The sequence below is a fragment of the Salarias fasciatus genome, chromosome 8, assembly GCF_902148845.1.
Source record: "Salarias fasciatus chromosome 8, fSalaFa1.1, whole genome shotgun sequence".
NCBI classification, from domain to species: domain Eukaryota; kingdom Metazoa; phylum Chordata; class Actinopteri; order Blenniiformes; family Blenniidae; genus Salarias; species Salarias fasciatus.
The window spans coordinates 17,930,617-17,949,369 of NC_043752.1; the positions used below are offsets into that span (position 1 = coordinate 17,930,617).

General features: G+C 53.0%; 1 protein-coding gene across 8 annotated transcripts in view; it reads left to right on the forward strand.

The window, feature by feature from the left end:
• The window catches only part of raraa (retinoic acid receptor, alpha a), a 131,708-nt gene that overhangs the window by 104,430 nt on the left and 8,525 nt on the right, over positions 1 to 18,753 (forward strand). For 7 of the 8 annotated variants that reach the window (XM_030098319.1, XM_030098321.1, XM_030098323.1 and 4 more), the window contains 7 exons: positions 3,699 to 3,847; positions 8,932 to 9,073; positions 14,088 to 14,248; positions 14,335 to 14,511; positions 14,581 to 14,785; positions 14,870 to 15,028; positions 15,107 to 17,543. In XM_030098319.1, coding sequence (XP_029954179.1) covers positions 3,699 to 3,847; positions 8,932 to 9,073; positions 14,088 to 14,248; positions 14,335 to 14,511; positions 14,581 to 14,785; positions 14,870 to 15,028; positions 15,107 to 15,303 — 1,190 coding nt within the window. In that variant the 3' untranslated portion in view covers positions 15,304 to 17,543. Of the gene's footprint in view, positions 1 to 3,698; positions 3,848 to 8,931; positions 9,074 to 14,087; positions 14,249 to 14,334; positions 14,512 to 14,580; positions 14,786 to 14,869; positions 15,029 to 15,106; positions 17,544 to 18,753 lie in introns of those variants that run through there. The other variant, XR_003931945.1, reaches the window with a different exon arrangement.

Here is an 18,753-nt window from a genome sequence, read left to right on the forward strand (position 1 = left end):
CCTGACATGCGGAGCGGTTTATTCCCGCTGCAGGGACTGGTCTGACCGCATGCCAGGCGGCACACTTTGATTCAGCATCGTGTCTGCTCAACAACAACTGCTGCGGCCATATGGCTTGTGTTTCACCCCGCCGCCGCCAAACTACAATGGATTTCTTATCGGTGGCCGCTCCGTTTTTTTTTTTGGTGCAGAAAGCGGCGTTTCCACGGCGGCTGCTTCCTCGGCCTGCATCCCCACGGCGAATGCTCTTACTGTCTATTCAGCGCCGCTCCGTCTTGGATAAAGGAATGATATTCTAGCTGGAGCTGGAGTATTAGTTACCGTGGCCGCTCTGCGGGCTCTGGAGGGGCTCGGGTCTGGAAACCCTGCCAGACGCACAAATTTCCAGTGTTAACATGTTGCAAGGACATTGAGGAACGCTCTCCAGGCGAGCGTGACTCAGATCTTCCACTGTTTGCCTGTACGATTTCTTTTTTTTTTTCTTCTTCTTTTTCTGTCTTCATGCAACACACAAAAGGCGGTCTTGTGAGATGGTTGGTGTTGATCAGAGCTGGGATGCTTGCTGGTGTTGAATAATGCCTGGGCGAGGGCCGCCGAGGGCCTAAGTAGCTCCGTCCTGCCCGCCTCGCCGTCCACAGGCCCGCCATTGTTTTGCTTCATGCCTCAGCTTGACAGGCCTCCAGAAGCTAGCCATTGTATTTAATTACAGTCGCCAGCCCCCTCACAGACTCTTGTCCTTGTGTCCCAGATTTCCACGGGTGTGCTCATTAAGAGTGTGTGTGTGTGTGTGTGTGTGTTTTCCACTGATGGGACTTCTTTAGTGGCTGCAGGGAAGCCCCCTTATCCTGTTTAAATGTCGGCAAAGATGCATTTTTTTTTTTTTTTCCAGTTTGTGTGGGTGTTTGTCTAATGAAGGCAGCTTTAACGTGGACGGCCGGCTCCGTGGCCGCCCTGATAACGGACCGCCGCAATCGCTCCGCATCAAGCAAGGCGGGCGGGCGCAGCAAACTCAGTGTTGTTCCTCTTTTTTTTTTTTTTTTCTTTTGCTAATGAGAAAGTATGCCCTGTTACGTAAGGAGCCGCTCTATTTAAGTTTCATTTGTTTGACATGAGTGTGGTGACTGCCTGGCCCAGTGGCGTGGGGCAGAGATGGCTCGTAATGACGCCAATAAAGTGGCAGTAAGCGGTGAAGGGCAGGTGGGCGCCCCTCCCCCCCCCACCTCCACCCCCGCCTGCACTCTGTCCTTCTCACATTCGCTGGGAATGACTCCTTCACCTCCAGCACGCAAACGCCGCGTCCTCACGTCCCTCCTGAAACACGGCGGCGCGACAAACACAGCGGTCCAGACGGCGATGAACTGAGGAGAAGAGGAAGAGTGTTAAAGTCTTAAATCCAAGCAGCCAATACGGTGTCCTCTCAAAGTTTGTAGTGTTTTGTTCTCTGCATGTGTGTGTGTGTGTGGTTTCAATACAAAAAAGAAACACCAGCGCCAACTAGTGGCCTGGAATGCCAGTTGGTTCTAAAGTTTGTGCCATTTCGGAAAATTAATTTTATAAATGGAACTTTTTGGCAAACAAAATGCAAAAAACGCTGCAGTTTCCCCCCCCACCTCGACTCACACTGACCTGTTTACCCAGCGAGCCTCTGGAGGCCGCCGCCGCCGGCGTGAAAGTGGCATAAGACATCTGCGCCTCATAAACGACACGTCTTAATGTCCCCGGCCTGATTGGGTATCGCTGCGAGGTGTCGCAATGCCGGCTTTATTACCGCGTAGCTTAACTGTCCCAGTCACCTGAAACCCAGTTGGACTGGCGGTTTGTTTCCCCTGACGGCGGAGATAACAGGCGGGCGCGGGAAGAGGCCGCGTTCTGCCGCCGCCCGCCGACGTCGTGTCTTGTTATTTTTCCAGGAAGCCTTGAACACGCGTGTTTGCTCATCAGCTCGGTTTATTTTGGTTGTACTGAATGTAATCTTTCCCTCGCGCCATCTGCTGCGTGCGCACGGAGATCCCCACGCACGCACAAACACACACACACACACGCAGTGTAAGAATGGCGCTGCTGAAACACTTGACGGCCTGCGTCGCGTTCACAGCTGCGTCCGAGGGCGAGCAGGGCGTCCGTCTGGGGAGCCGTCACGTGGGCCGCGCTCCTCCACGCCGCGGTTCTGCTGAACCAGCCCGCTCTGGAGATAAATATAGGTGGCTTATTTACGTGATGCAGGTAGCTCCTGAGCTGCTTGCCAGCTCTCCAAATCCCTCCTGCGTTGAGCTGATGACAGGAGGCAGAGCCAGGCACACTTCATATCCTGTCCCTGTTTAGATCTGTTTACTGCCGCGCCGTCCAGATCCTCCTCGAATGAAACTTTGATCCAAGCATCAATTTTTATCAATGCAGAGACAATAACAACAGTAACGTAATTACTACCGATAATGTAATAACTGTTTTCCTCATAAACCAGAACTAACTGTAGACTTTAAAGAGTTTGTGTTTTGTTGGTCCGTTCAGGACGAAAACCACCGTTTTATAATCGGTTAAAAGAAAAGCTCATAAGTCCGTTTTACTCAGATTAAGACAAGCAGATTGTGCGATTGTGTTTTCTATAGTGCAAAACTTTTAACATCATATGGATGCAGAAGAGAGTCAGCTTTAGTGTTGGAGCAATCTAAATCTCACGCTCAAGCTCCTTTTCTCCAGCGCAGAATGAAAATGTAAAGCCGAACAGGAGCCGGTCGCTCTCGCTGCGCCGGGATCCTTGTGTAAAAGGTTCTGAAGGCCGTGCATTTGCAAGCAGGGATTATCCACTTATTTGGTCAACGAAAGGTCACAGGGTGAAGGTCTGCCCCGTCGATGTATGTTTTTATATTTGATTAAAGAGCCGTGTTTTGTAACACACAGGATATTGAGGTCAAAGTCCAATACATATTGCATGAAGGCAGGTTACTTCCTCATAATCCCCGGGCACTTTGTTTACCACGTTGAAGCACACACGGCTCGGTTCGCCTCGGCAGGACGGCCCGGGCGAAGACGGAGTGAATAAAACCTGCGGTTTGTTTGTGTGATTTTGAATAAGTAAAAAAAAAAAAGAGAATTGGGTGAAAACGGTTTAAAAAGCCCCGGTTTGCCTGGTCTGAAGCGCTCCTCGGTATTTGCTGCTCTTGACTGCTCCAGATGATTCATCTTTTAATACTTTGAAGTGCTCCAACTTGAAAAGGCTGCTCAATTTAAAAATAAAGGCACAACTCCAGGCCTTGTATCAGAGAAACAAACCTTTCTTTGAACCCTGCTTGCATTGCAGCCTCTTTCTCTAATGCACACACACACAAACAAGACCTAATTTGAGCTGTAAATAGGACGCTGCCGAGGCTGGATTTATTGGCGCTTTGATGATCCCCCAGTGCGTCGGGAGGCGTTTGCTCTTTGAAGGCGTTTTGCCGGAGTTCTTCCTGAAGTGGCGGATCTGAAACCACCTGATCGAGAAGCGCCGTCCTCACGTTTTTATAACCGCCCCGCTAGAAAGGGGAGCCAGTTCCCCTTCTGGTGATCTGTTATTTGGTGTTGTCAGCGGTGTGTCTGTCCGGCTGGGCTGTTCAGATCTGTGTGTTCATCCCGCTCGTATCGATTAATGCTGAATGTCTGCCGGTGATGCCGTTCGCTAACCCATCCTTCCTCTCTCTCTCTCTCTGCCCTCTCCACAGCGATAGAGACCCAGAGCACCAGCTCAGAGGAGATAGTGCCAAGCCCGCCCTCGCCTCCCCCGCCGCCCCGCGTCTACAAGCCCTGCTTTGTGTGCCAGGACAAGTCCTCAGGGTACCACTATGGTGTCAGCGCCTGCGAGGGCTGCAAGGTGAGACCGCCGCCCCTCCTCCGAATCTGCCGAGCAAGCAAGACGCCCGTCAACCCTGCCGGCTTCCGCGCGATCCCAGAGGACGACGGAGATGACGAGTCTCGCCGTTTCTGAGCATTTCGCATCCCTGTGGACTTTTTCTGTGTTTGATGCCGGAATCTGATATTGGAAACGAGTCAAAAGTCACATTCTGTGGAGAATCATTCACCGGCGTAATCACAAGGCGCCGCGCAGCGGTCCTGATAAAGGCGCCGCCGAGGCCCCTCTAAGGTCCCACCTGTGCACGTTGCAGCGCGATAACGTACTGTATGGACGTGCAGCATGCGGAAATTTGTCGAACGCTGTTGCATCTGGTATCTGCTCTGCTGACGTGGTCGCGGCGGCCATCGCCGCTATCAATACCGGCGAGTTCCAGAGGTGCTGAGGAGGCTTCCTAACTGCCCGTCTGCTCCGTTATCAGCTGATAGGTGCCGTGTGCTTTGAGCATGCATGTTCTTCTGTCAGCCGGAGCGCACACACACACACACACACACACACACACACATACATACACACCTCTTTATCTGGCTGCAGCGGCAGAGCAGCCACGGTTGTGCAAGTTCAGGAGGAGGATAGAGAGATGAGGAGGGACGAACATCTAATGGCAGGTTGCTCTCAGGTGCAAAAGTCAGGAAACACAGTTTTCCAACGGAGGAGACGGGGAGGGACTGGATGGAGGCGGACGAGGGAGGGGAGGAAGAGAAACGCCGCGGAGGCACAGGCATGTAAAGGGAAGCGAGGAATGCAGCCGGAACGACTGAAAAGGTATAAAATAGCGGGAGCGAGAGAACAGCCTGTGCCCTGGGAAGCATGAGCGGGCAGCGTGAGAGAGGCAGCCATGTTTGGAGGGCCGGCAGATTAGGACGGGGGTGCAGGGGCCGCCGCTGAACTCGGTGACACCGACAAGAAAGGCCGTCGGTGGGAAAGAGAGCCGGGGGGGAGGGGAAAATGAGGAGGGAACGCACAAATGGAGGAGAGCGGCACAAAGCTAGCCTGCACACACACACACTCTGACTTATCAATGAAAGTTAACCCTCTGATTCTTTCAGCCTGTAACGTACAAGGATCTTGACCTTTGGCTGAACAAAAACAACAGTTCAAACACAATCGAAGGGATCCGCCGATGATGAACGCAGCTGCGGTTTTAACGCAGCGATAAGGAAACGTGTGAAGTGGTGTCAGGGGGTTTGTCTCTGCGCCGCTTCCTCGCCACACAGGACAGTGCAGAGCGACCCCGTTTACACGACGACCCTTCACCCGAATCGCTGACCACAGTTCGCGGCTCCCGTCAATGAATCCACTCTGACTTTGATCTCCGGCGGATTCAAGTCTTCGTCTGCTTTTCGTGCCTCCACTGAACACGGCTCCCTCCCGTCTAGTAGGCGTTGATTAAAAAGGGCAATAAGTGAAATAATAAGTCTGGATCGCGCCTCCCCGTGGCGCGTGCGTATGAAAGTATGATTGTTTTGCGGTTCAGTGTCGGTGCGGAGACTCACGCTGCGACGCCGCGGGAAGAGACGGACGAGCGCCTTTAAAAGGTTCCCCGCGTCGCAGCGAGCGGGCGTGAGGCTGAGCTCCTCCGGGTTAAAGTGATTGTTCATATAAATTAACGTTTTTTTTTTTTTAATCATTACAGATCGTTACCAGCTTCTTAAAACTAAATGGAGCAGGTGTGAGTTCGAGTCATAATTCCCTAAACGTCCAGGCTGCCATCGCCTGAGAAGTGGGTTTTAATTTGTTTGCGTCCCAGTGGCGTCTTCATAAGAAATGAAATATTTTGAACATGCTTTACACACACGCACCCTGACAGCTGCTAATGGTTAATAAAAACAGTATAACAGCGGGAGAATGACATAAAGAGGACAGAAAACACGGAGTCGACACTATAAAGACTTTCCTGCACCTGGGACGCTGCAGAGATTTTAACTCCTCAGCTTATATATTGAAGTTTTAAAAAAAAAAAAAAATCTAAATGAGTTCATTTCATTAAATGTTTCTGCGCAGAGCGGCCGAGCCGCTCTGATTGCCTCTGTAGATGAATAGACGGCTTCCCGGATGACCCAGGTCGGTAATAGTCAATCAGCGGGAGAAGACGACGTGCGTATCGACTGATTATCACGGCGGAATCGTTCCGTCTGACGAAGCTGAGAGAAAAACGCCTGGAATACACACATCGATCAGTAAAGCAAAAAGAACTGTCATTGTGGGAACTAAAGCTGAAGACTGAGGAGAATCGGCGCTCTGTTTGATATCTGTTATCAGCGGTGGCTTTCTGACCTTTGTGCGCTCCCAGTTTTCACATGAAGCGTCGTCCTGTAAACGGGCCGCGAGGCCCCAGAAAGCCTTGCTAACCGCCGCGTCTCCCGTCCGCCGTCCGGCTCCTCCGCTCCGTAGCTGCAGTGCTAATTTGAAAAATTCAGGATTCCTTCGCCGTATCTCCGACTTCAGAGGAGATGACTTGGCACGGCACACTCAATAATTCAGCACTACAGGCATGCGAACGTATACGTCTCATCTGAGACCGGGGTAAGTCGAGGGTTAGCTGCGCCGCCGCTGCTGCGGCGTGCCAAACTACAAAGGCATTTCCTGGGGGCTGCAGCGAGCTGAGGAAGCGGGGGGAGGGGAGGGGGGGGGATGTGGAGCCCTGCGACTTGGAGACAGCTCGCTCGTTTGTTGTTTAAGTTCCGCCGCCTGCACACACTCGCTAGGATCGCACTTCTTTCTCCCCGCAGATATTAACACTGAAGCATTAAATATGCATGCCCTCCCCCTCATGTTTATGTTTTTGTCTTGGAGGCACGGCAGCGTGTAGCAGGTGATATCTTCTCCCGTTATTCACCGTAATGGGAGCGGAGCGAGGCGTCTTTTAAATCCCCCAATCGCGCAGCACGGGCGCGCGTCCGCCGCTGCCTCTGCAGGCCCCTGCTAACGCTCGCCGCTCGCTAATAGAGACGGGAGGCGTGGGTGCGCACGTGCACGGGCGCAGTAGGAGGCTGGGAACACACACTCCTAATCTGGGCATAGTGTGAAAGTCACGTAGGAGAGGATTCCTTCGCCTCCCCGTGAACCCGGCAGCCCCGGACTCCCCCCCTCCCCCCCCCACCCCCCACCTCCCACTCCATAAAGCATTTCCTGGCGCAGGCCGAGCGAGCGCCGCTCCGAACACGCACCAGGTAGACGGGAGCGCATGACACCGTCATAAACGAGCCGTTAGCCTTGGCTCCGCTGCCCCCCCGCCGGCGGCTCTCATCTCCTGTGAGCGCCGCGGGGGGGCTGACAGGCCCGCTGAGGGCTCTTGTCGCCGGGTGGATTAAGCGGTGATACAAAAAGAGGCTTAAGGGCTGCAGGAAGCAATGACTCCTAAAAGAAGAGGGTGGGGTGGGGGGGCAGGAACAATTGAGCGGCGCCGGCCAATCAGGAGGTGGTGCAGGAGGGCACCTGAGCCTCATGGTGTCAGGAGGGAGCGGGTCAATCCCCCGGCGACCCCGGGGTCAGGGTCGGGGCAGTGCCGGATCAAAGAGGACATGATACACGTCTGCATGGAGGCCGCGGCGTTCTCCTCCTCCTCCTCCTGCTCCGGCGGCGGAATAATCTTCCACTGCAGGCACTCCTCGCTCTCTTTCGGCGTTTGTTCACACTCCGCCGGTCCCTGCTGGAAACGCCGCAAGAAAATCCATATTTTATTGAAAATGGTGGATTTTTTTCCCCACCTTCCCTTCACAAAACCGCTCTGGATGTGAGAGATTGCAGCCCGGCTGCGTTTCCCTCATGGAGGTGAGACGACTTGACCTTCACGCCGTTCGCACGCTTTAGGGAATCCGTCGTCGGTTAATGGGCGCCCGCGCCGGCGGACGTGACGGACGGCCGGCGCCTCCTCCCCGCGCTCCGTCAGCGGCCTGAATCACTTCCGCTGCGCCGTGCCGGACGGGGGAAGAGACCGGTGATCCGGGAAGGACAAATTGCGGGCTTAGGTCCACCGGCCATCTGTCGGCTAGCAGGGCTAATCCCCCGGCATGGGACGGGGCTCCCTGGCAGCTTTCTGCACCGCCGCCCCCCTCCCCCCACCCCCCCCCTCCCATCAGGACCCGCCCACCACAACACACCCCGCTGCGTCACGTCGACACCGACACTGACCTGCATCACACCCACCCAGCGCCCCGCTTGCCGGGGACTCGCTCGCCTGTGCCTGATTTGCATTAACCTGGTTTTTACTTTATCTCTTTTTTTTTTTTTTTTTTTTTTTTTTGGCTCACGAGGGATTCCGGAGCAATCAGGCCGCGCAGGTTGCCATCGATTTCGGCAGCGCTGCGCGGAATGAAAGGAAACGCAGGCTGTGAAGCGCCGGGCTCTCTCTCTCTCTCTCCTTACACAGAAAGACACAAACGCAGAACATTCAGTCCTGAAATTAAAGAGGCGGGATTACCTCTGAGAAACCCTTCTTATCCCATAATTCCCATGATCGTCAGCTTGAGCAAACACACAGGGAATGTCATCTTTTTAACACAACAGATCACATATTAAACAGCACATCACAACACTTGCATTACCCATTGCTCAGATTTGTGCGTGTTGGCGAACATCAGTGACTGTAGTGAATCTAATGTGGTCAACAGAAGCTCCGCCTCCCTCCCGATCCTGAACTTGGCCTGGATCTGGGATTGTGTGTTTCAGACTGTCTAAATTAGGCTGTAAATATGTGTCACCAGCTACACCCTGTGCGTTTTTAGCCTGAAGCCTTGGGAAATGGAGGGTCTCAAGGTGTGTGTGTGTGTGTGTGTGTGGCGGTGCAGCTGGAGCGGCGCTGACCCCTCCCTGATTCGTCTCTCTCAAGACTAAGTCAAAGGTTAAATCCTTGATGGACTTAACTGTGCGTACGTCTATTGCCGCTTCACTGCAGCACCATCGAATCCTGTGTATAATATTCTGTTTTTATTAATAAATAAGTTGAGTTTAAGGCAGAAATCAGTAACGCTAGGATGGACGCCTCTCCTCGCCGTCCATCCACCCGCTGCTCACCGCCTGCCGTCTGTCCTTCCGTCTCGCAGGGCTTCTTCCGGAGGAGCATCCAGAAGAACATGGTGTACACCTGCCACCGGGAGAAGAACTGCATCATCAACAAAGTCACACGCAACCGCTGCCAGTACTGCCGGCTGCAGAAGTGCCTGGAAGTGGGGATGTCCAAGGAGTGTGAGTGGAACGCTCTTCCGTTTTGTCCGAGGTTGCTCAGGTCTGGAGCGGTGAGAATCGTTCCTGAATAACGGCAGGGCGGAGCGTGTGTGTGTGTGTGTGTGTGTGTGTGTGTGTGTGTGTGTGTGACTGCTGGTGTGTGAGCAGACGAAGCCAGGCGGCGGTGGAGACGGGCCGCGGCAGCCAGGGTGTCGCCAGGCTTGGCAGGCCTCGCTGATGAATATGTTCTCACCTGCCGAGAGTGAAAGAGCAGGCGTCTGCTCCCATCACTGCACCCCGGGGGCTGTGTGAACACACACACACACACACACACACACACACACACACACACACACACACACACAGACATACACACAGACATACACACCCGCATGCAGTCAGATTTGATAAAGTAATTGGCAGAGGTGTGACCGCAGAGAACTCAGAGGCCAGCAGGCTTTTTTACCTCAACCCAATTACACAACACACACTGTTATATACACACACACACACACACACGCACGCACACACTCTCACTGCCTGCAATTTTACACGTGGCCAGATCGTGTGTGCGGCACATATTTCATCTAATAAGAGCAAATAAAAGGTGTGTGAGCGGAGCTGTATCAGCTGAGGGTGTGTGCAGGGCAGCGATCGGAGCACACACACCTGTTTAAACACACACATGCATATGAAAAGCCCCCCCCCCCTGTCGTCCCAGGGCTCTTTACCGCCTCGCTCTGCCCCGGCGGGGGCAGGGAGCGCTCCCCGGGCCACAGCACTGTGGCTCCAGTAAAAGAAGTTATCCTCTGAGCTCCTTACCTCTGAATGGGGCCATTAATCATGGTTAGAAGGATCCCAGCAGCTCCACACACACTCCTCCTCCAGTGCACACTGCAGCATTGGAGAGCCATCTAGTGGTCAATCATCAGAACTGCAAGTGGAAAGTTTTTTTTTTTTTTTTTTTTTCCCCCCCTGAATGGAGGTCAAAGCCTGGATTTTTCTGAACGATATGCAGATTTCCATCAAACTTTTCCTGAGCTGATTCTCTTTCAAGGGACATTTTTTTTCTCCAGACTTTTAGACGATTATGTGCAGAGTGTGCAGATTGTCCGTCTCGTGGTCACAGCGGTGACTTTGGCCACCGAGAGCGGTCCGGGCCGGCCATCTGGGGGCCAGCAGGGACTCCGGGCGCCGCCTGACACCGGCGCCCCGCGCTCGTCAAAACGCACGTTTTGCATAATGTCAAATTATGCACATACAGGGTGACAAACTGATCAAAGGCCCCGAACGGGAACAGACTCCGACAGCTCCGCTTAGAGCGGCAGACAGTCGCTGTCGCGCGCAGGCAGAAGGTGGACCCCCGCGAGCGGCGAGGGGACGCGGGGGTCACCTTGTGTCTGCCGGCGGACGGCTCCAGATGACAGCGCCAGGCCGGCTGCCGGGTGGCGGTGCCAAGCGAGACGGCGTCAGGGGGAGCAGGCGGGAGGAGGGGTGGGGCGCCGGGAAGGTTACGGGGGGAACGCCTGGGAGCCGGTTTACCGTCAGCGTCACGACGTGTGGAGCCACGCCGCCATGAAGGGGGAAGAGTCTCACTGGAGCGAATATTTAAACAGCTGACGGAGCGGATTCAGTGGATTAGGCCTCATTTTTATAGCTAAACTGGCTCCAATTTAAATATTAATTTAAATATTAGTCCTCTTCATGATATTTCAGGGTGACCTTAAGCTGAAAACAGGTTTATTTAATTTGTTATTGTGCGTTTATGTGATTCAGGATTTTCATGATGTTTATTACAAGCTTATGAACTGAAATGAGTTTGAGGCCTTTTTTTAGTTTTCTGTTTTTATTTTAACAGATCATCAGAAACAGTCATGTCAATAGAAATCTGCACTGAGTCTAATTTCAGCTCCAGCTAGTTTCCTCAACTGCTGATTTTCTCTCTTCTCCCCCCCGCTTGGAGGATTATCACACGGCTCGAGTGAACATCCTCTACGCTGTATTCATGTTGGAGTTCAGAGCAGCCTCCATCCCTCAGCACCCCCCCTCCACCCCTCCAACCCTCCAACCCCCCTTTTATCAAACTCACAAAGTTATCGCCCACGTTTTCCTGGAGGAAGGTGTTATGCCGCGATAGAAAAAAGTAATAAAAGTAAAATAAGATGAGGCGCAGAATGATGGAGAACAGCACAAAGGGAGGATAGCATCAGCCAGAGAGGCAGGATAGTGGAGAAAGATGAAGGCTGCGAGAGGGAAGAGTATTGAACCCACCGCGAGAGGGAATGAAAATGTGGAGTTGAGAAAGTCAGAGGGGGGAGGAGGAGGAGGGACGAGCGAGGCTGGAGGACAGAGGGAGAGAACGAGAGGGGGGGGGAAAGTTTCATCACTGTCGTCGGCGGCGCTGCGCTGCGAGGAGCAGGGGGAACATTGACATTTTTATCTTTCCATTGAATTTAATCTGTGTGATGGACGAGCTGCCAGCGCTTTAATTTTCCTCACACGAATTATCCCTGTCTGCCCACCTCGCTCTGTCTTGTACACAGACACGCGCGCGCGCGCACGCTCAAATGCATGCACGCCATCGAAATTGTCTATTAAGTGCACGCTGAAGCTGAAATCCACTATGAGAGCCCGTGATTGAATGGGCTGCGTGTGTGTGTGTGTGTGTGTTGCAGTGGTCCATGCACGTCACACACAAACCCCTGTAAATCATTTTTATGCAATGAATCTGCAACTGCAAACAATCCGGGATGCTCGCTCCTCCATTAGCATTCATATTCTCATGATGCATTCTGGGAGAGGCACGGCTTCGGCTTGACACACTCGCAAACAGCGAAACGTGCGTTCGTGTCCGCGCAACGTGCACGTGCTTGTGCACAATAAAACAAAAGGGGGAAAAAGAAAAAAAAAAAAACCCCAGCAAGGCAGTATTTCTTTCATCTGCCTTCCCCTCCGCCTCCACCCCCAAGTTATTGCATGTGGCAATTCGCCATGACAGATCGCCAGTCGAGCCTAATAGTTCTTTAATGACTTCATTAAATTGTGTTGTGCGGCTTATGATTGTGCTGCCAATTTGTCAGCGTGGGTAATGTCTGGGCACCGGGGATGCCCCACTTTTATTTGTGAATTAATTGGACATTGACTGTGATGCCGCCGCCCCCCTCCCTGCCCCCCTCCCTGCCCCCCTCCGTCCCCCTCCCATGGCGGACAGGACGCAGATTCCCCATCAGCACTGGCCCAAATACGCTCAGCAGCTTACTACAGTTTTCATGCAACCGGCCTGTGAAGCTGCTGAATAAAAATAGGAAAACTGGAATCGTAGTTTCAGTCTAAACGCGTGCGGCGACTCGGAGCGGCGGCCTGCACGACCGGCAGCGACGCCGCGGCCAGGAATAAGCTGTTGTGACAGGAGGCGCTGCCCGAGCGGCCGCTCCGTCTCCGTCTCTGCAGTCATCTGGACCGGAGCGCCGGAGGTTAAGCCGGGATTTGCTCTGCCGGGTCGCCGGAGGTCGCGTTCGGCCTAAATTTGACAAACCCCGCCGCCGCCGCCGCTCTGGAGGGACAGGCTGTCCGGGCCAAAGCAGCGCCCGGCGTCAACAAAATGACGTGACTCGCTCGGCCTGCTTCAGATGAAGAGGCCGCCCGGGCCATCTGCTGAGCGCACGAGGACGAGCGGGACGGCGCCGGCCGAGGCCGTCCAAGGTCAAAACCCAAAATAAACACGGACGAACGCCTGTGTTCTTATTGGGAAAGATGGCGGCGACCAGGACGATTCCTTTACTGCATTAAACATTAAATTGTGCTCTGTGCTCCACCGCTGCGTCGTCTCTTTTAATTGGCGCTGATGCGTCAGCGGCGTCGCAGCGGGGTCGTCTCCTCGTCCTGTCGCTGCTCAGCAGTAACTCCTGCGTGGCGGCGGCTGCCCCCGCCCTGCTCTCCGCCGTCCTGTTCTCCCAGGCAGGGAGGCCTGTCTGCGGCCTGATGGACGAGCGGCGGCGCCGAGCGGCGCTTCCCCTCCTTGGCCCCGCTCCAGACCCCCTCTGTCACAGGCACTGATCTCCCATCAGCCCCGGCGCGCTCGCCCTTAATGGTCAAGGTTAGGATTAAGACAAGGGAAGGCTGATCTGAGGTCAGCGGCTGGGGAAGAAGCGGGGGTCTGGAGGGGGGGGGTCTGGGGGGGCGGCTGCAGGTCGGAGCCGCTGATAGAGATGAGTTCAGGATGTAAAGCGGAGGAAGGCAACTGAGGGAAGGCGAGGCGGCGGCGTGCGGCGTCTGAGGGCGGAGCAAACCGGGAGGAGAGCGAAAACGAGTCGTATAAGCGAGTGAGGGCGAGAGAGTGGAGAGAAAGCGCTGGAAGGCCTTTTTTTTTTTCCCTGTATGCTCTCCGCAGCCGAGCCCTTTTAAAACCATTAGACGCAGGATATTTGTCATATTATGTTATTAGATTAGCTGGGACCCCTAATGAAAGCTGCGGCGATTTGTCAGCCTTATGGATAGCTCCAACCCCCACCACTATTTATCAACTCACACCCCATCCACCCCCAGCCTCAGCGCACTCACACACACACACACACACACACACACACACACACAGCCTCCATGCAGTCAGGCTAAGCAGCGGCGTGGACGAGCCGGGAGAAATGGCTCCAGCTCGTAATGGGATTCCGATGCTAAACACCCCGCCTGGTGTTTTTTGTCATTTGGGGTGAGCACACTAGTCTGGGCCAGATCGCCCGGAGGGAAACGATGGCGGATTATTTCAAGGCCCCCACCTCCCTCCTCCCCCCTCCCTCCATTACCGTAGTCCTTCCAGGATGGAGCCGTCTCCAGACATTCATCATGCAGCGCGGGAGAAGGGAAGATGAGCTCGCTGCGTCGCGGCTTGCTTTTGATCTGATCTTTACGTCCAGGTTGATGGGAAGCGCGTCCCACATGGGATCCCGAGCTGTGCGTGGAAATTCGCACGGCTCAGGAGTTTTTTTTCAACAGTTTGTCCCAAAAAAAATTCACGTCTCCCTCTTGTGTCTTCCTGTAGCGGTGCGGAATGACCGGAACAAGAAGAAGAAGGACGAGAAGAAGCAGGAGTGCACGGAGAGCTACGTGCTGAGTCCCGACACCGAGCAGATGATCGACCGGGTCCGCAAGGCGCACCAGGAGACGTTCCCGTCGCTCTGCCAGCTGGGAAAATACACTACGGTGAGTGGCAGGAAGGCCTCGGCGTCCCGGGTGACGCCGCCGCCGCTCGCCGTCCACACTGACCCGTGCGCCTCGTGTCCCTGCAGACTAACAGCTCGGAGCGGCGGGTGTCCCTGGACGTGGACCTGTGGGACAAGTTCAGCGAGCTGTCCACCAAGTGCATCATCAAGACGGTGGAGTTCGCCAAGCAGCTGCCCGGCTTCATCACGCTCACCATCGCAGACCAGATCACTCTGCTCAAAGCCGCCTGTCTGGACATCCTGGTAGGACCCCGCCCTTGGCCCCGCCCCCTTCGGCAGGTGACGGTTTTTAACCCGTTCCGTTTCCCTCAGATACTGCGGATCTGTACGCGCTACACGCCGGAGCAGGACACCATGACCTTCTCAGACGGACTCACGCTAAACCGGACCCAGATGCACAACGCGGGCTTCGGGCCCCTCACAGACCTGGTCTTCGCCTTCGCCAACCAGCTCCTTCCTCTGGAGATGGACGACGCCGAGACGGGGCTCCTGAGCGCCATCTGCTTGTTATGTGGAGGTATGACTTCCCCCCCCCTCGCCTGGCTGCGATGGCGGCCGCTGGAAACCGTCGTCACACGCTTCCTGGTGTGTTTTCCGGCAGATCGGCAGGACCTGGAGGAGGCGGACAAGGTGGACGTCCTGCAGGAGCCTCTCCTGGAGGCGCTGAAGATCTACGTGAGGAAGAGGAGGCCCCACAAACCGCACATGTTCCCCAAGATGCTGATGAAGATCACCGATCTGAGAAGCATCAGTGCTAAAGGTCAGTGTCCGCCGGATGAGTTCGGCGGCGTGTTCGACGCCGCGTTGCAGCGAGTGACGGCGAGTCTCCTCCCTGCAGGGGCCGAGCGTGTCATCACGCTGAAGATGGAGATCCCGGGCTCCATGCCGCCGCTCATCCAGGAGATGCTGGAGAACTCAGAGGGCCTGGAGAGCGGGGCGGCGGGCGGCCGGCCCGGCGGCGCCCCCCCGGGCAGCTGCAGCCCCAGCCTGTCCCCCAGCTCCGCCCAAAGCAGTCCGGCCACGCAGTCGCCGTAGTGGCGGCTCCCGCCTCGCGTCCTCCGTGTTCGTCCCTCACGGCGCCGCCCCTCTGCGCCCCGGCGGAGGAGGCGGGCCTTGACCGTCAAACTGCTGAACCCCGGAGACCGGCAGAGCCGACCCCCCCCATCGCTCTCCCCCCTCGCTCTGGACGCAGCGCCCGGACCGGAGGGGAGGAGCCGCCGGGGTCGAACAGGACGCCGCCCAGAAAACCACGCCGTAAACACTGCTGATGACTCCTCCCCCGTCCCTCCCCCCCCCCTCCCCCCCCCCCCCCCCCCCCCCCCCCCCCCGCCACGCTCCCTCCTGCGGGGCGCAGCGGGACGAGGACGATGAACACAGACTGACTTGACAAACACCAGACACTTTTCCTCGTTGTTGTTCTCTGAGGCGGACCGCAACTCGTCTGAAGACCCCGCTCCTCACAGACTCTGGGGTCTTTATTCCTCCTTTTTTTTTTTTTTTTTTTTCAATTTCAAAAAGCAGATTTCGTACAAAAGATATATAAATATATAGAGAAAAATTAAGGAACTATTGTGATGGACATGTCCGGGAGAGAATGGCAGGTTGGAACGAGGACATGTTTTCTGAGCTGAGATTAGAAATTGTTGTTACTCCTTCACCGTTTGAATCCTTTCATACCCATAGAGAGTATCGAGAGACCTTTCAGTTTCACATTTGTACATTATTCTGATTAAGAAGAAGAATTGAAATGTTGGAATTTCTCTCCAGTCCACACAGACATCTACACACACACACACACACACACAGACACACACATACACACAAATGTGCACAGAAAACAAGTCGCAATGAATATCACCTCCTATTCCAGGTTGGATTTGTTTTCCTTTTTTTCTTTGTTTTGTTTTTCTTCCAGGAGAACGGAAAAAAAAAAAAAATGATTGTATGAACTCGGTTGTATGATATGGTCACAGGTCCTTTCAAGAAATCAAATTAATGAAGATTCATTATCAAGGTATATTTTAAGTAGCCTTTGAGTTTGTGTATATAAGCTGTATTCATTTCTTTAAAACTATGAAGAGTTTTAGGCTTCACCTGATTTTTTTTTTTTTTTTTTTAAGAATACCTTTTATGTGTTTTGTTTATAGGGTTGTGATTCAAGAAAAATACATTTTTGAGCACATTTTACTGAAGGAAGTACTTTTTTTGTTTTAATTGTACGGCTGAAGAGCCGTACAGACCCTTCACCAATCACTGGCTGTTCAGAATATGGCTCACAGACAATTCCAAGCATTGCCCCGTTCATTTTGAAAACATGTCGTTGATGTACAGTAGAGAAAAAAAAAAAGCTTTTCGTGGCCGTGTAGCAGAAAGAGAAGGTGTTTGTGAAAACTGGTGAGTGAGAGGCCACCTGGCTCAGGTGAGTGACCGCCGCTCGGAAAGAGAGCGCTAATGTGAAGAAAGGTGTAAATACACACTCGGCGCTCTCCGAACGGACGGATCCGCGGCGGAAGGCAGGAGACCGGATCGCAGCGGCCCCCCTCCTCTCTCGTCGGCGCTCGGCCCAGTGAGATCCCAAATGTGATGTTCTGTCAGCTCGATCCTCACCAGTCCTCCCCCCCGGCGACCAAGAGAGAAATGTGACTTTGATACCAGATCCAGAGCAACCTTACGCCCTGTGACTCACTTTACACCAAAACGCCTTCACCATGAACACACGTCATGTAGACCATCATTACTGTACACCCACACACACACACACACACACACACACACACACACACCAATGTCTCAGGAAGGAATCATTCTGTATGCTTGGCCTGTTCTTTGTATATGTCCTGTGTTGCACCCCCGAAGCCTCCGATCACAGATGCACATGTACACACACTTCTGCTACTGAGCCCCTGAATTTTGTTTTGTTTTCCTCCCTCGCTCACCGCCGTTGGGCCTGGCAGACCGGGACTCGTGCGGAGGGACGCCGACCCCTGACCGCTCGACGCGACGCAGCGTAGGATGCCAGTGTGGAGTCTTTCTGAGTGGTTCATGTGTACTTTTTTCTTTTTTTTTTCTTTTTTTTTTTTTGTACGGTCAAAGCTGCTTTTCATCATTTAGGACTTAACCTGTCCAGAACAGCGCACAACGTTTCCCTCCACAGCTAATCTGGAATAGCAACAGACACACCGTCAGTTTGAGAAGTATGGAATATGTTGCAATTTTGTCAAGATTATCAAGCGACTTTGAAAAAAAAAAACACAAAATGATAAAAAAAAAATAAAAATAAAACCAACATTTAATAATGAAACGTGTTTGTGTTGTTAATGTGTTGTTGGATGTTAAATGTTGCCTGTGCTGTATTTCCACTTGGAATTCTAAGATGAGCTTTAGTGCAAAATGGGAAGTATACCAACAGTTGCAGACTTCAACTGAAACTCCTGGAGCTGCAGTAGCACAAGAAGACAGATTCTTTTCATCCATGGAGCTCATGACAGTCACCAGTCTGGAGGTGTGGAGTGTGTTTAAGGCCCACATCCTGCCACACTTAAAGAGGTAAACCTGCTGTATGCATACCAAGAACAAGTCTGGGGGATCATCACAGGATCGTCACAAACTTTCTATTGAAGTTACTGAAAACCTGTGACAGCCACTGGTCATCGGCCAATTGGTGGAGTAATTATTAACGTTCTCACATCCCTGCTTGAAGTCTGGACTGAGGAGATTTCTCTGTACTGTTTGCATGTTGTACCTATGTGAGGGGTTTTCAGTCCAAAAAAAAACTCACATTTGAAGTTAATTGGTGACCTTTGCCCTGCACCTGGATCTGGCTTCATTGCACCAAACGCTTATCTTGCAAAACTTGGTACAGGAGATGGATTGAACGTTCTGTAAATAACTGAATACTCAGCCAATAATCATAATGCACAAAGACAGATTCAAAATTTTAAACTCAAATGATCAAGTGAATGTACACTCACATCAGTACTCCCAGGATTTCTGCATGCAAACTGATATTTCTTTTTTTTTGTTGTGTCACAGTGCTTCAGCAGCCTCTGTCTCCTGGACCTTTCTACATGGTATGGCTCATGTAGAAAAAAGAAAAGTCATTTCCAGCAGGAAAAGGGCTTTGGATCAAGAATTCCAAACATGGACAAAGCAGGTATTCATGCATGGATCTACATGAAGAGGGTAATCATCGCATTTTCAGACTGCTATCATTAGGATGATTATAGGAAAATAAAACACAGCAAGTGCATTAAAGATATCTGTAAAATTGGTTGTCGGGATGGAGGGAGCAACAAAATCAAATCAAACAATGTGTTCTCCAGCCCCAAGCATCACGTGAAGTGTTTTTAAAAGAGAGCAATTAAATCTCACAATAACCTTGTTTTAATGTGTTGTTTTTCCAGAGAAGGTAAGATTAAAACTGTGTTTAGAGACAGAAATATAAAAGAGACCCGTTCTGCGGATGAGACAGATGTAGTTTTTTCC